At 38.8% G+C, this 17,305-nt stretch overlaps 1 protein-coding gene across 1 annotated transcript; it reads left to right on the forward strand.

Moving 5' to 3' along the window:
- The first annotated feature begins 6,648 nt into the window (after positions 1 to 6,648).
- LOC141618822 (protein FAR1-RELATED SEQUENCE 5-like) lies at positions 6,649 to 8,322 on the forward strand. Its single transcript, XM_074435891.1, has 2 exons — positions 6,649 to 7,806; positions 8,095 to 8,322. Exons 1-2 carry the CDS (start codon positions 6,649 to 6,651, stop codon positions 8,320 to 8,322), a joined length of 1,386 nt encoding a protein of 461 aa, XP_074291992.1.
- Positions 8,323 to 17,305: the final 8,983 nt, after the last annotated feature.

Genomic DNA, 17,305 nt, shown 5'->3' on the forward strand with positions numbered 1-17,305 from the left:
TGTGTCGGTAAAAGGAGGCCATCTTATCGATTTGCCCACCATGGTTCTAAAGTTTAAGTGGGTCAAGAACGACACTCTTGACAACAAATATGGGTGGTTGACAAATGAGGCTAGATCCTTCACTTTGCCTAGAAAAATTTACCGATTGAATGTTCACCGACCGAACTACCTTCTCCCACTCTCCGAAGAGACCGAGTACATCACTCAACACCAAGGGGATGAAATTGCCAAGCTCTTCTCCTTCATTATCACCCCACCTTACCCATTTGAATACCACGAGTTCAACCCCAAAGGTGCCAAGGCGGGAAATGATTACTGGACTCTACTCGTGAGGGAAATGCATAAACAAGCTTACAATGAGAGTTGATGCTTACAAGGCCCAATATCCGCCCCTCCTACATCTAGCTAGGCAAGGACTTCTTGATCCATCTTTTTCTTTGCCTAGTTGGGCGGATAGGGAAGTATTCTTTCCAGCACTTCTAGTGGTGGTAGACCGGGTGGAGAGGAAATGGTTGTTGATGAGAGTGGTGACCAAGAAGGAGAAAAAGAAGAAGTTCAAGAAGAAGAGAAAAGTGAGGAAGAATAAGAAAGTAAAAGTGAGAGTGGACATGATTCCACATCTATGGAGGTTGATGATTCCTCAAGCGAGGAAGATGATGATAATGATGATACGATGGGTGAGGAATAGCAAACTTTTGGAGGCTCCTACATTCTTGCACCTCCTTTATGGTTTGTCTACTTCTCTTGTTTTTATTTTATCTTGATCATTTTAAAGAGTCCTAAAAACATTGGAGGACTAACACCTTGGCTTCATTAAGGTGTTCATTTTTATTGTTCCCGACTTGAAAAATCCAAAATGACAATTTTTAGTTTCATGCATTGCATTCTATGTGCATGAACTCCCCCGAAATTCTTGACATTAAAAATAATGTCTATTTTGGTTTGGGGAAGTCTATGCATATGCATTGGGAGCTAATCTAAATTATGCTCTCCGCCATAACAAAAACACATGCATCATGTAGTGTAGTTTAGTGTAGTTTGCATTTAGTTTAAAAATCATGCATATTCATTGCATAATTTCCTATCGTATTGGCCATTGAGGACAATACCCATATTAGTGTGGGGATGGGAAATTCTAACTTGACTTTTATACAAAATCCAAAAAAATCAAAAAATTTCGAAAAAACCAAAAAAATATTGAAAAATTGAAAATCCAAAAACAAGTTCATTTCCCTTTGTAGTGTAGTCTTGTATTTATATTGTTTTGTATATATTGTGTTTGTTCATCCTTGTTCACATTGATCGACTACGCCACATCCGAGACATGAGGATATTGAAGACCGCATGGTATGATCTTTCCAATCTCCTTTTTCCTCTTTATGTTAATAACTATGTGGCTTTATTTTGATTGATGCGGTATAAACAATGTGAATCTAGGACTTGCATTCAGATTATTTGCCATACTAGTTGGTAGAAGCATATGCATTAGGTTGTATAAATGTTAGTTGCATCATGGCATATAGTTTGCATGTTAGAAAAATTTTGCGAAACCGTCTATTTGGGAAGCTTGACAAATGTACATAGGCCCTAGTAGATGCTTTTTCTTCTTAAGACTTTACTTGTTAGAATACTTGTAAAACACCCTAGGATGTGTCATGCTAGTATCCTTTGACCCATGGATTAAGGCCTAGTCAAGAGTACCTTGTGGTGTGATAACTCCTTGGCTACCGTTTATTCCAAGGTGACCCTTGAAACCATGAAACCATCATTCATCCATATTCTATCATATTTTGTCATCAAAGGGAATGGGCACAAAAATTGTTCAAATTTGAGTTCAAGAAATGAAATAAAAGTTGAAAAAGTTTGCAAATTACATCAAAAGAAAAGAGGAGAAAAAATAGACTCTTAAGCACCCTCCCTACAAATGGGGTGACTTTGAAAATGTTCAAAAAGAAATGTAAAGAAAAGTTGAAAGTTGTCAAGTATTGAAATGCCAAACATCAAAAGAAATGGCAAAAAGAAAGTGTTCTCAAATGTCAAATGCCACAAGAAAGTGGGGGGGGGGGGACCAAACAACAAAAGCAAACTCCCAAATAAAAATCAAATCCTATTGATCCCTTTATCCATCATATCCATTTTTGTGCATGGTAGAGAGGGGACGACCCTTCTTCTTGTCTAGGCAAGAAGGGGAATTCCGCGATCCTCCAGTGTTTCTAACACCATGGGGAGTCTATTCTTGATAAAAGTATTTAACTATTGAGGATAAAGGTACCCTAGCTTGACACAACTTGGAGGTGATTTATTGGTATCCTTCTAGGCTTAGTAGTTTGAATAAACCATATCTATAAAGGAGTGTTTACCCTTGAATTGCTTCCCCTTTAGATAATTTCCGCCACTTAGATAAGAAAAGTGGCTATTCCTTTTGTAGATGGATCCATTACTTGATTTTGTGTGCTTTAATGATTGGATGTGTCGCCATTTTGGCAAGACCCACCTTGCCTTGCTAGAAGGCATCCTATCTCATGGTTATCTTGTTGTGAGTTGAAGGGGCGGAGTGAGACCCGCTAATTATCTCATATCGGCTATATTAGTAGGTTAGTTTAAATAAGGGTCCTAGTTTTGTCACCTCTTTACTCGGGACGAGCAAAGGTTCGGTTTGGGGATATTTAATGTGACCAATATTTGAGCATATTTAGTCCCCGAATTAGCCACGTTCCTATGCTTTTTAGTGCATATTTGGGTCATTTACTATCTTTAGTCCTTTGTTTTGCATATTCTTTGAGGTTTTGTTTCTTTGGTAGGAGAGGAGTGCAAACCTTGCATTTTCATGGCAAAATAGAGCTAAATTGATCGAATCTAATGACCAAGCATCAAAGTGAAGAGAAGACTAGAAGGCCTTTGTAAATAATGTAGTAGATGGGCAATGATGAAGAAGATCCTTGCATCTCCGACAAGATCCCTGAGGATTGTTGGAAGAAGAAAAGAAGGAAAGAAGAAAAAGCTCGCTGGACTGGAATCCGCTCGTCCCAGCATCGGGACGCTCGTCCAAGAGCTCCACAATCCGAGCGTCCCATCTGCCTGGCCGCTCGTCCACCGCATGCACAATCCGCTCGTCCCGACCTTTTGGACGCTCGGATTGTTCTCCAGTGCAGCCCGGCTTCTTCTTGTTCTACTCGGGATGCACATATTTTCGAAAGACTAGCAAAAAGGAGACTCGCATCTTTCTTCGAGTAGAGCATTTCCTCAACTTTTCTTAAGGACTTAATCGTCATTTAAGCCTTTAGTAACTCTAATTTGTGCACTTAATCCCCATTATAAATACCCCATTGTACTAATTAGATTATCATGTTCTTCTTATCAATCTTTAGTATAGTTTATATTATTCTATTCTCTCTTTAATCTTGTAATCAACTTTTAATCAAGTATTAATACAAATCTCATTTCCTTAATTTCTCTATTGTTCATCCTTTATTTTGGGTAATTGAAGATTATTTGGGTTTATTTGGAGGATTGACAACCTTCCAATCATTCATCAAGTACTTCTATTATTCTTTGCTTATTATTTTGGAATCATCATTAGATATAATTCTCTTAATCCTTTTTTAGTTAATGTTAATCATCTTTACTCATTCATCATGTTTTGCTTTGTTGATATGATTGACAACCTTGTTAACATGTTAAACTTGGTAATGAGTGAGTAGTTTCCTTAACTAGGGTTAATGGGGAATTAGGGGAAACCAACACGGGGATTGATTCATGCTTAATCTAATATGCTTTCATAATTAATTTGCTTGCTTGTTGTGATTTCAACTTATACACATGTTATGTTTGATGAAATGCGAGCCTATGAATCCTTGCATTTTTTACCCATCACTTATCTTTTCAATGAGACGTGTAAGACATAAACCAACTCGAGTCTCATTAGACCATGCATATTGTTGGATAGGGAGGATTAAGTCGACTTGTAGGTGTTGTACAATCTAATCGATTCGGCTCCGGGACCCAAACCTTCCTAGGGATTGTAAGATATACACTAACTCGATCCCATCACAACAATAATTGCTTGCATCTAGTTGAAAACATGTTTGTATGATCAAATCCCATGAATCCCTTATGAACCCATGACACCCTAGTGCTTTTAATCAATTGTTTACACCTCTTTTTAATCATCTTGCTTGTTTACTTTTATTGTTATTTAATTTAGTGATCTTCTTATCTCAACCCAAATTGTGACATCCCTAGACACCACTACTTGCAATCGAAAATCCTACATCAATAACCATCCCTTGGGATCCGACCTTTACTTACCTCTTTACTAATAGTAGAGTTGTTTGTGAAGATTATAAATATTGTTTTGGACTAGATACTCCAAACGACAAGTAACCGAAATCTAAGCTAAGAAAGCGACCGACCAGAGAACCCTGACTAAATTTTCACTAAAACTTGCTTCGAATGTTTTGATAAATCATTTACGCTTAGTTTAGTTTATTCAAACACATTTTTTTAGTTAGTTAAACAAAATTTATCGATTTTATTAACAAATTATAACTTAATGTACAAAAATACAATTAGGTACACTAAAACGGACATAGATGCTCCAAAACGAATACTAGGTGCATGAAAATTGTTACATGCATGGAAATGAATACTAGGTGCATGCAAATTGTTTGATACATGAAAATGAGTAGGAGGTGCATGAAAATAAATAAAATGTATTTCGGCTCGATTTCCGTCAATAGTTTTTAAATTTTGGTCTAAGAAATATGTTTTCTAGCCATGAAATTCTATGCCGAATCGAAATATGTCGTTAATTTATTTAAAGAAACTTCGTAAGGTGGATTTCTCGCGGTTCTCATTATGTTGGCGGTTCTCACCGGATCCCAATACTATTTACTCTTAGTTTAGTTTATTGAAACACATTTTTTAGTATAGCTAATCAAAATTTATTGTTTTATTAACAAAATATAACTTAATACACAAAAATACAATTAGGTACACTTAAACGGACATAGATGCTCCAAAACGAATACTAGGTGCATGAAAATTGTTACATGCATGGAAATGAGTAACAGGTGCATGAAAATTGTTAGATACATGAAAATGAGTAGCAGGTGCATGAAAAAAAAAATTGTATTTCGGCTCGATTTCCGTCAATAGTTTTTACATTTTGGTCTAATAAATATGTTTTCTAGTCATAAAATTCGATGCCGAATCCAAATATGTCATTCTTTTAAAGAAAATCCGTAAGGTGGAGTTCTCGCGGTTCTCATTATGTTGGTGGTTCTCATAGGATCTCAATTATATATATATATATATATATATATATATATATATATATATATATATATATATATATATATATATATATATATATATATATATATATATATATATATATATATATATATATATATATATATATATATATATAGAAATTGCATCAAGTGAGTCTAGGTATCTTAGGTGAGTCTAGCATCTTAATCTCATCCATTAGATCTACTCCTAATCAACGGCTGAGATTAAATCTCAGAAATTATAACAAACGTATAAAAGCTCAGAATTCAAACCTCCCCCTCATAATTCAGTTTCACTTTCTCTCTCCTCCGTCTCTTTCCCTCGCTTTCTCTATCTCTCTCTCTAAGTCAAAATAATCCTCTGAATCAAGCAAACAAACCCTAGGTTCTTGTTTTTTATTCGCTTTTATCAATTCATTCACAAATCAATCAAATTCGTGTGTTTTACAGGTTCTTGTTGCTACAATGGATGCAGATTCTACCGACATTAACATGCAAACAGGTAATTTCCGTAATCCTTTCGTTTTCAGTTTTCCTTTTAGCGATTTCATCTGGATTCTATGTCGCTGATTATTCGCTATTGTAATTTCATTATTCCGTTGCTTTTCAGTTTTTTAGGTTAATCGATTTTATGTTTTCTTCAATTTTAATGACATTCGTTCACTTCTACTTCAATTTGACGGTCTCCTTTCCTTTGATTATTCTCGTATTTGCTTTTCTCTTAAATATTAGGTGCAATCTCCTTGTATTTGTTGTTTTTCCTATCGAATTTTCATATTTGCGTTCTCCACTTCTTCTGCTTACAATCGCAGTTGCTTTATCGTCACATTCCGTCAATTTTGATTATATTTGTCTTTATTCTGTTGCTTTTCAGTTTTTTAGGTTAATTGATTTTCTGTTTGCTTCAATTTTAATGAAATCCGTTCACTTCTACTTCAATTTACGGTCTCCTTTCCTTTGATTATACTCGTAGTTGCTTTTGTCTTAAATATTAGGTCAAATATCCTTGTATTTGTTGATTTTCTCGTTCAATTTCGGTCAAAATTCATTATATTTGACCTCTTTTCCTGTCTTGTATATTCTGTTCCCCGTCTCGTATATTCTGTTCTGTTGTCAATGCTTACAAGCTCAGCTTGTTACAATATCAATGTTACTGTAACACAATCACATATATTCATTTCCATTGCACATATAACATATGTTGTACCACTTCTGGATGTCCTCTTGTTCTGCTGTTACTTCAATGTACTTTAGTATCTTGTTCTAAATTGTAGTCCAGCCTCTTCGCATATTTCCTGTTCTCCCGTCCATCCTTATGTAACTACATTGTCATAGTACTAGTATTACTGTAACAATGTTACTCTTTGTAATACCACCGTTGTATTTCAGGTCACTAATACTCGTATTTTCCTTTTTGTATTACGAGACTCAAATCTTTGTCACTCAACCCCATTCTACGCCAATTGTCCAAGAGCAACCCAATCCTCAACCAAATAATCAGCTTGTTCTGTCTCACACGCCTAATGGAGGTGAGCGCTGGATGCGTGTGGTTGAGCACAAGTTTAGACCTACCATTGGTGCAGTTTTCGCCTTCCTTGAGGCTGGAATCAAGTTCTACGAGGTTTATGCTCGGGCATGTGGATTTACCCCTTGGAAGCACAGTACGAAAACACTACGAGGTGGTGTTGCACACCAAAAATTCGTAGTCTGCAACCGTCAAGGGTTCAGGGAATCTAAACCGAAACAGCATCCCAGAACCAAGGATGATGAGAATATGGGTGATGGTTCGTCCACAGCTAGTACAGTTACACGACGAGTTAAAATCACAAGAATTGGATGCCGAGCGTACGTCAGATTTGCCCTTCTACATGGCCTTGATGGCCCAGCTATGATTGACGAGTTTTCTGAAGTCCACAATCATCGTCTCACCTCTGTCTGTAACAGAGATCTCGATAAGATTTCACGATCCCTTGATATGTTCCAGAAGACGCTTATCTTGGACAACTCCAAGTTGAATATTGGCGCTGGATTGACCTTTAGACAGGTTAAGGAGCTTGTCAATGGGTATGAAAATATCGGTGCTACATTGATAGATTTTAAGAACTTTCAAAGAGATATCAAGTGCTACATTGGGTTGAGAGATGCTGACCTCTTCATCGATCGACTCGAGAAACTCAAAGCAACCCAACCCCAGTTCTACTTCGCCTATGATGTTGATCCGCAAAACCGTCTAACAAAGTTCTTTTGGGCTGATGCTACATGTATTAGAAACTACTCATTCTTTGGGGATGCTGTGAGCTTCGACCCTACTTACGGAATCAACAAGTATGATATGGTTTTTACACCATTCACAGGTGTTAATCACCACAGAAAGTCGGTGTTGTTTGCCGGTTGTCTCCTGTTACACGAGGATGACATCTCCTTACAATGGACCTTTCAGCATTTCTTGACTGCCATGGGACAAAAAGAGCCGCAGTTCATGATCACGGATCAATGCCCTGGCATAAAGAAGGTAATAGTGTGACAATGTTACTGTAACAGAGTTACTTAAATTTATTGTACCACAACATTCTGACTCCAACTACCACTGTCCCATCTCTTCCTCTTTTACAAGGTTGTTCAATAACAATGTTACTGTAACTAAATTACTAACATATAATTTACTCACTTGCTCTTTCCCTATCACTTTGGTCAATATCACGTTCGACTTTTTGTTTCATTATGATGGCATACAACAGGCTTTCCTTCTGTTTTCAAGACAGCTAGGCATCGTTATTATATGTGGCATATTACATAAAAGATCACGGACAAAGTTAGTTCAGCACTCTGCAGAGACACGGACTTCCTTGCTCGCTTCAACGCTGTTGTTTGGGACCCTGATATGGAGCCATCGGAGTTCGAAGAGAAGTGGCAGAAGGTCATTTCAGATTTCGAGCTGGAAGATAATGATTGGTTGACTACAATGTTCGACGACAGACACCATTGGATTCCTGCCTACCATCGTGACCTTGCCTTGGGCTGCATATGAAGAACAACACAGCGATCAGAAAGTACAAATTCGTTTTTCAAGCGCTATGAGAATCACTTTGGTACACTGGTCGAATTTTGGATGAGGTAAACAACTCTTTTTCATTCCTTACGCATTGCGGGAACAAGTGTATGTTACGGTACCATTGTTTCATTGTTACATAAATAATTTGTTGCCGAATTCTTGTTGCATTAAAACCAGGTTCCAAACTGCTATGGACCAGCAACACTATACACGAAGGTGCGATGATTATAATAGCGACCACTCATTCCCTGAGCTTAAGACAGAATTACCTATAGAAAAGCATGGCGCTATTATATACACACATGTTGTGTTCAAGGTGTTTCAAGAAGAAGTAATGGCTGCCGATTCATGTGGTGTTGATGACTTTGAGAAGGAGGAGCATGTGCGCATAATTCATGTAATCGATGCTGAGACAGACAGAATTTTCAAGGTGAGGTTGGACCTTAGAAGCACAGATGCAGTATGCGAGTGTAAACTGTTCGAAAGAATTGGATTACTCTGCAGGCATATTGTGTGGGTGTACAAGGGCAAAGGAATTGGGCGAATACCAAGCAAGTACATTGTAGATCGTTGGCTAAATAACACACACGCAGCGAACAGGTTTGATTCGAAAACATTATTACAGTGACAGTTTTGACTAGTTACTGTAATTGTTTTACATTAACATTGTAACCATAATTTCTTATAGTAACATTGTCACCATGATAAACAGTAACCTGCTGTTTTACTTCTAGGCTTGATTCGAATGGGAATGTCATTGAGGATTCATATATGGCTACTTCTGATAACAGTCATTTGTGCAACGTATGGTCAGAGTTCCGTCAGATAGTTGGTGTTCTCAAAACTTTACCTGCTGAACACACGGAAGAGTTAACATCCCTCGTAGTTGAGTTCCGGCAGAAGTTATGTATTGAACCGCTTACAAAAGACCAAGAGATGGAGATGCTGTTAGGCTGCAGCTCGTCGTCTGAAGTCACTATCCACCCTCCGGAACAAGCACGCAACAAGGGCAGCGGAAAAAGATTGAAGTCAGCTAAACAACAGGCCATTGAAAAAGCAGCCAAGCCAAAGAGGCTATGTGCATACTGCAAAGAAAGAGTTACCCACGACAGGAGAACATGCCCTCTTCGCATAGCTGATATAGCTGCTGAGAAAGCAGCTAAAAAGAAAAAAGTTTGATACTGTTATGATGTTACAGTAACAATGTGACCTTAGCAATAATTAGTAGGATTTTGTGTTGTTGTGACAATAATATGTCACAGTAAAAATAAAAAGTAGAATTGTTTGTTGCTGTGGCAATAACATGTCACAGTAAAAAGTCATTCGATTTTCCTACATCATAGTTAACATTTTATACAGCACATACAACATTTTATACAGCAATAAATATTGTTTTAGGACCATTTTCCGTCCCGTTTTTGGAGCATATTTCCTAAGTTTTACAGTAACAGTGTTATACGATTTGTTTTGTTTAAGAAAAAGGGTTTAGGGTTGGATTAGGCGGCTCCGCTTCGCGGAGCCGCCTAATCCAACCCTAAACCCTTTTCCGTCCCGTTTTAGGAGCGATTTTCCCCAAATTTAAATCCTGTCATACGTTTTAGGAGCGTTTTTCCCCAAATTTAAACCCGTCCACGACGGTATCACCCGTCCTTCCCTAGGGTTTAGTTTTGGTTTTTCTTGTAACACTTGTTGTACTACGAACAACCTTTGTTTAAGGAAAAGGGTTTAGGGTTGGATTAGGCGGCTCCAGCGAAATTCGCCTAATCCAACCCTAAACCCTTTTCCGTCCCGTTTTAGGAGCGTTTTTCCCCAAATTTAAATCCCGTCCACGACAGGGTATCACCCGCCCTTCCCTAGTGTTTAGTTTTGGTTTTACTGTAACAGTGTTGTACTACGAACAACCTTTGTTTAAGGAAAAGGGTTTAGGGTTGGATTAGGCGGCTCCGCGAACTTTTCCGTCCCGTTTTAGGAGCGTTTTTCCCCAAAGTTAAATCCCGTCCACGACAGGGTATCACCCGTCCTTCCCTAGGGTTTAGTTTTGGTTTTCTTCTGTTTCTTGTTGTACTACGAACAACCTTTGTTTAAGGAAAAGGGTTTAGGGTTGGATTAGGCGGCTCCGCGGCGGCGGGATTTCGCCTAATCCAACCCTAAACACTTTTCCGTCTCGTTTTATAAGCGTTTTTCCCCAAATTTAAATCCCGTCCACGATAGGGTATCACCCGTCCTTCCCTAGGGTTTAGTTTTGGTTTTACTGTAACACTGTTGTACTACGAACAACCTTTGTTTAAGGAAAAGGGTTTAGGGTTGGATTAGGCGGCTCCGCGAACTTTTCCGTCCCCTTTTAGGAGCGTTTTTCCCAAAGTTAAATCCCGTCCACGACAGGGTATCACCCGTCCTTCCCTAGGGTTTAGTTTTGGTTTTTCTAACACTTCTTGTTGTACTACGAACAACCTTTGTTTAAAGAAAAGGGTTTAGGGTTGGATTAGGCGGCTCCGCGAGCGGTTTCCGCCTAATCCAACCCTAAACCCTTTTCCGTCCCGTTTTAGGAGCGTTTTTCCCCAAATTTAAATCCCGTCCACGATAGGGTATCACCCGTCCTTCCCTAGGGTTTAGTTTTGGTTTTACTGTAACACTGTTGTACTACGAACAACCTTTGTTTAAGGAAAAGGGTTTAGGGTTGGATTAGGCGGCTCATGAAGTTGATTCCGCTAATCCAATCCTAAACCCTTTTCCGTCCCGTTTTAGGAGCGTTTTCCCCAAATTTAAATCCCGTCCACGACAGGGTATCACCCGTCCTTACCTAGGGTTTAGTTTTGGTTTTTTTGCACCACGATTTTTTAAGGAAAAGGGTTTAGGGTTGGATTAGGCGGCTCAGAAAGCGGTGCCGCTTAATCCAACCCTAAACCCTTTTCCGTCCCGTTTTAGGAGCGTTTTTCCCCAATTTTAAATCCCGTCCACGACAGGGTATCACCCGTCCTTCCCTAGGGTTTAGTTTTGGTTTTTTTTTGCACCACGATTTTTTAAGGAAAAGGGTTTAGGGTTGGATTAGGCGGCTCGCGAGCGGTGCCGCCTAATCCAACCCTAAACCCTTTTCCGTCCCGTTTTAGGAGCGTTTTTCCCCAAATTTAAATCCCGTCCACGACAGGGTATCACCCGTCCTTCCTAGGGTTTAGTTTTGATTTTACTGTAACACTGTTGTACTACGAACAACCTTTGTTTAAGGAAAAGGATTTTGGGTTGGATTAGGCGGCTCCGCGAAGCGGTTCCGCCTAATCCAACCCTAAACCCTTTTCCGTCTCGTTTTAGAAGCGTTTTTCCCCAAATTTAAATCCCGTCCACGATAGGGTATCACCCGTCCTTCCCTAGGGTTTAGTTTTGGTTTTACTGTAACACTGTTGTACTACGAACAACCTTTGTTTAAGGAAAAGGGTTTAGGGTTGGATTAGGCGGCTCCGCGAACTTTTCCGTCCCCTTTTAGGAGCGTTTTTCCCAAAGTTAAATCCCGTCCACGACAGGGTATCACCCGTCCTTCCCTAGGGTTTAGTTTTGGTTTTTATGTTCTTGTTGTACTACGAACAACCTTTGTTTAAAGAAAAGGGTTTAGGGTTGGATTAGGCGGCTCCGCGAAGCGGTTCCGCCTAATCCAACCCTAAACCCTTTTCCGTCCCGTTTTAGAAGCGTTTTTCCCCAAATTTAAATCCCGTCCACGATAGGGTATCACCCGTCCTTCCCTAGGGTTTAGTTTTGGTTTTACTGTAACACTGTTGTACTACGAACAACCTTTGTTTAAGGAAAAGGGTTTAGGGTTGGATTAGGCGGCTCCGCGAAGCGGTTCCGCCTAATCCAATCCTAAACCCTTTTCCATCCCGTTTTAGGAGCGTTTTCCCCAAATTTAAATCCCGTCCACGACAGGGTATCACCCGTCCTTACCTAGGGTTTAGTTTTGGTTTTTTTGCACCACGATTTTTTAAGGAAAAGGGTTTAGGGTTGGATTAGGCGGCTCCGCAAAGCGGTGCCGCTTAATCCAACCCTAAACCCTTTTCCGTCCCGTTTTAGGAGCGTTTTTCCCCAAATTTAAATCCCGTCCACGACAGGGTATCACCCGTCCTTCCCTAGGGTTTAGTTTTGGTTTTTTTGCACCACGATTTTTTAAGGAAAAGGGTTTAGGGTTGGATTAGGCGGCTCCGCGGCGTGCCGCCTAATCCAACCCCTAAACCCTTTTCCGTCCCGTTTTAGGAGCGTTTTTCCCCAAATTTAAATCCCGTCCACGACAGGGTATCACCCGTCCTTCCTAGGGTTTAGTTTTGATTTTACTGTAACACTGTTGTACTACGAACAACCTTTGTTTAAGGAAAAGGATTTTGGGTTGGATTAGGCGGCTCCGCGAAGCGGTGCCGCCTAATCCAACCCTAAACCCTTTTCCGTCCCGTTTTAGGAGCGTTTTTCCCCAAATTTAAATCCCGTCCACGACAGGGTATCACCCGTCCTTCCCTAGGGTTTAGGTTTGGTTTTGCTGTAACACTGTTGTACTACGAACAACCTTTGTTTAAGGAAAAGGGTTCAGGGTTGGATTAGGCGGCTCCGCGAAGCGGTTCCGCCTAATCCAACCCTAAACCCATTTCTGTCCCGTTTTAGGAGCGTTTTTCCCCAAATTTAAATCCCGTCCACGATAGGGTATCACCCGTCCTTCCCTAGGGTTTAGTTTTGGTTTTACTGTAACACTGTTGTACTACGAACAACCTTTGTTTAAGGAAAAGGGTTTAGGGTTAGATTAGGCGGTTCCGCGAAGCGGTTCCGCCTAATCCAACCCTAAACCCTTTTCCGTCCCGTTTTAGGAGCGTTTTTCCCCAAATTTAAATCCCGTCCACGACAGGGTATCACCCGTCCTTCCCTAGGGTTTAGTTTTGGTTTTACTGTAACAGTGTTGTACTACGAACAACCTTTGTTTAAGAAAAAGGGTTTAGGGTTGGATTAGGCGGCTCCGCGAAGCGGTGCCTCCTAATCCAACCCTAAACCCTTTTCCGTCCCGTTCTAGGAGCGTTTTTCCCCAAATTTAAATCCCGTCCACGACAGGGTATCACCCGTCCTTCCCTAGGGTTTAGTTTTTGTTTTTTTTTGCACCACGATTTTTTAAGGAAAAGGGTTTAGGGTTAGATTAGGCGGCTCCGCGAAGCGGTGCCGCCTAATCCAACCCTAAACCCTTTTCCGTCCCGTTTTAGGAGCGTTTTTCCCCAAATTTAAATCCCGTCCACGACAGAGTATCACCCGTCCTTCCCTAGGGTTTAGTTTTGGTGTTTTTTGGACCACGATTTTTTAAGGAAAAGGGTTTAGGGTTGGACTAGGCGGGTCCGCGAAGCGGTGCCGCCTAATCCAACCCCAAACCCTTTTCCGTCCCGTTTTAGGAGCGTTTTTCCCCAAATTTAAATCCTGTCGTACGTTTTAGGAGCGTTTTTCCCCAAATTTAAATCCCGTCCACGACAGGGTATCACTTGTCCTTCCGTAGGGTTTAGTTTTGATTTTTTGCAGCACGATTTTTAAAGGAAAAGGGTTTAGGGTTGGATTAGGCGGCTCCGCGAAGCGGTGCCGCCTAATCCAACCCTAAACCCTTTTCCGTCCCATTTTAGGAGCGTTTTTCCCCAAATTTAAATCCCGTCCACGACAGGGTATCACCCGCCCTTCCCTAGTGTTTAGTTTTGGTTTTACTGTAACAGTGTTGTACTACGAACAACCTTTGTTTAAGGAAAAGGGTTTAGGGTTGGATTAAGCGGTGCCTCCTAATCCAAGCCTAAACCCTTTTCCGTCCCATTCTAGGAGCGTTTTTCCCCAAATTTAAATCCTGTCGTATGTTTTAGGAGTGTTTTTCCCCAAATTTAAATCCTGTTGTATGTTTTAGGAGTGTTTTTCCCCAAATTTAAATCCCGTCCACGACAGGTTATCTCCCGTCCTTCCCTAGGGTGTAGTTTGGTTTTACTATAACAGTGTTGTACTACGAACAACCTTTGTTTAAGGAAAAGGGTTTAGAGCGTTTTTTGACAATTTTAAACATAGTTACATAATCGTTGTTCAATTTAATATACCACAATTCTAATAGTAAATTGGACAATTAACCAAATTAAGATGTCATTCATTAAAAACAAGTGTTACAAACACTGATTAAAAACGAAATACTTACAAAAAAGAATGATGAGTTAACTTAAATATAAGTCATGTCAAGAAGCATAAATCGAATAAATAAAGGAAATATTAAATCTTTTACTCCCTTCTTAGTCGTTTATTCACGGGAGGAGAATGAACGGCACTGCTTTTCGCCCTCTAGCAACTCCTTTTTCGATTATTCCGTAACCTTCCATCTCTTCAATAGCTTTGACAACAAGAGGCCACTTCCTGTTAATCGAAGGGTTGAGTTTAGCATATGACTCCCTAAGAGCTGTAACACCAAGGAGAAATTGACGGTCTAAATCAGTTTCAGTGTATTTCTTCAGCTTATTTTCTTCTAGCTGTTTCCCAATACACTTGTTTTCCGCCTTCAGAAACTTGAGATGAGCTTCAGCATTGTTCAGGTCATTTTCAAGCACTTGTACTCGTTCTAGCATTTCTATTACCTTACTATCAGATGATATAACCTGCTCAAGTAATGAATCTTTATGCCTTGTCATTTCTTCCAATTCAAACTTGGTGTCTTCTAGTTTCCTTTGAATTCGTTCCATTTTTCTCTTGCTGCAACAAAAAAAAAAAAAAACCTATTAAAACAGAAAAATAAACTGTTTTCCCTAAATTAGAGAAAACAAAATCTATTTATAAACAAACATAAACTGTTTTCCCTCAATTAGATCAAGGTAGTCATATAATAAATGAAGTTTTAGCAACAGTTGTAATATTAAACCATCCATAATCTTTATAGATTTTTAATATTACAAAAGATTAAAAAAAAATTAGACATGGAAAACCTTTGAATTTGTCTTGGCTTATTTTTTTGTTTAGAAAATGAAGTGTAAATGTGGAATGAAAATGAGATTATTTATAGATAATTGAAAAAAACAAAACAGTTGTAAAAAAAAATTAAAAAAAAAATAACTGCCTTGAAAAATGTCACTTTGAACAAAGTGAAAAACTGTTTTAGAAAGATAACTGCTGCAGATTGTAGAATTCAAAGCGTCAAAACCGTCTGTTACAGTAACATAATTGTGTTTTTTTAAAATGAGATTATTTATAGATAATTGTGAAAAACAAAACAGTTATTTTTTTAAAAAAAGAAATTAACTACTTTAAAAACCACTTTTATTAACTGCTTTGAAAACTGTTTTTAAATGATGATTTATGTTAACCACGTGCATGTTCCCCATAATTAAGTCCAGTTATAAATGCTGCACAGAGTGGAGAATTCAAAGCGTCAAAATCTTTTATTATAATTTTCATTTATTACTATCACAGTGTTACAGTAACATTATTTTCATTTTGTCTCGACTTTTTTTGTTTAAAAAAAAAACACTAACATATTAAAAACTGTTTTCAAAATTAAATGCTTTAAAAAAACAGTTAATTTTAGAATTCGAAAAGACAAAATAAGACATGAAATTTATCCAACCCATGTTTCGTTTTCCCTATGAAGTGCAGTTATAACAGCTGCAAGAGTGAAGAATTCAAAACGTCAAATTATGTTTTCTCTTTTCACTTTTGCAATCACCTACATTCTGATAACATAGTTAATGAATTCTGCATATAATAAGTTACTGTCACAGTAACAAACTTATTTGTAATATATTCCAAAATATTCCAAAATATGTTCCACTGTCTATGACAGCCACTATTACGTTGTTAAAGTAACATTGTTTTAGAGTACATCACTTGATTTTCACTTTAAAACGAAGTACAAGCATTTCGGTGTTGAGTGGCTTCGGTTCATTCTCAATCGGTGGTTCTTTGTCTGACAATTCATCTTCCGTTCCCTTCCCTTTGAGCATTCTAGCGGCTTCCCTCCTTGCAGCTATATCAGGCCAGATTGTTTTCTTTGATTTTTTGAAGATTTCAACAGCGTCCAACAATTCAGCCCGTATTTTGTTGATGTCAGCCATGAGCAAACATGCAGCAATTTGGGAAGCACATGCCCGCCGATAAAATGTGTTGTTGAGCAAAGAAGACTTGTTTGCATATCCCAAAAAATTGGAGACTTTGTCATAGTGATACAGTGACTCTTCAAATACGGAAGCCCGTTTCGCTATTTAAACTTCACATTTACCACAGGATAGCGGAGCATTTCAGTTACCCTCACGCCGCCCTTTGTGTCCAGGTAGTCACTCATGCAACCGGCCCTGTCGTAAAGCAGTAACATTAATTTCCTTTTACTATCAATTAAGAAATCGAGTAATCAACAATGTTACAAAGATAGGTGTAATAAAGAACTGAAACAACATAAAAATGTTACAAGATAGGTATTATGTAACACGAAATGAAATCAAATCGTAAACATACAATTTGACAACTCAGGGGACTTACTGCTGCCATTGCGATGTCGTAAGTGAATGAAGACTCCCAGTTAGCATACGATTGACTGTCGATCACACTAATCTCTTTGTTGAGGAAATTAATACACACACAGAAATAGTGATAGCCAGCCAAACAAGGTATAAAAATAAGTTCGGCATCAAGTCTGTAATTTGCCTTGCTCGCGTTGATGAAATTATCCCAAATTTCAAACAACTCGTTCTTTATATCAGACTGTTCACTATCCTCCTGCATCACAGCCAGTAGAGCATGCTGTAGTTTTAAAAAAAAAAAAATGTAAGGGTTAGATTTCCCTTGTAAAAGAATCATATGTTATTGAACAGAAGCAGACATTTAACACCGATGCAACTTACCATGTGACCTAGTCCTAAGTAAAGTATGGTTGGCCCTTGTGCCTCTTTTGCTGTTTTCGACATAATTCAAAAGTAGAGACCAGCATTCAAACACCATCCAATTT

This window comes from Silene latifolia, chromosome X, assembly GCF_048544455.1.
Source record: "Silene latifolia isolate original U9 population chromosome X, ASM4854445v1, whole genome shotgun sequence".
In the NCBI taxonomy this organism is placed as follows: Eukaryota; Viridiplantae; Streptophyta; class Magnoliopsida; order Caryophyllales; family Caryophyllaceae; genus Silene; species Silene latifolia.

What these genes read in the sequence shown, in the direction of transcription:
- LOC141618822 (XM_074435891.1), top strand. Translation starts at nt 6,649, where the DNA reads ATGTTACTCTTTGTAATACCACCGTTGTATTTCAGGTCACTAATACTC. An exon ending in AATGCCCTGGCATAAAGAAG is followed by an intron (nt 7,807 to 8,094) that starts GTAATAGTGTGA and finishes ATTACATAAAAG; the next exon opens with ATCACGGACAAAGTTAGTTC.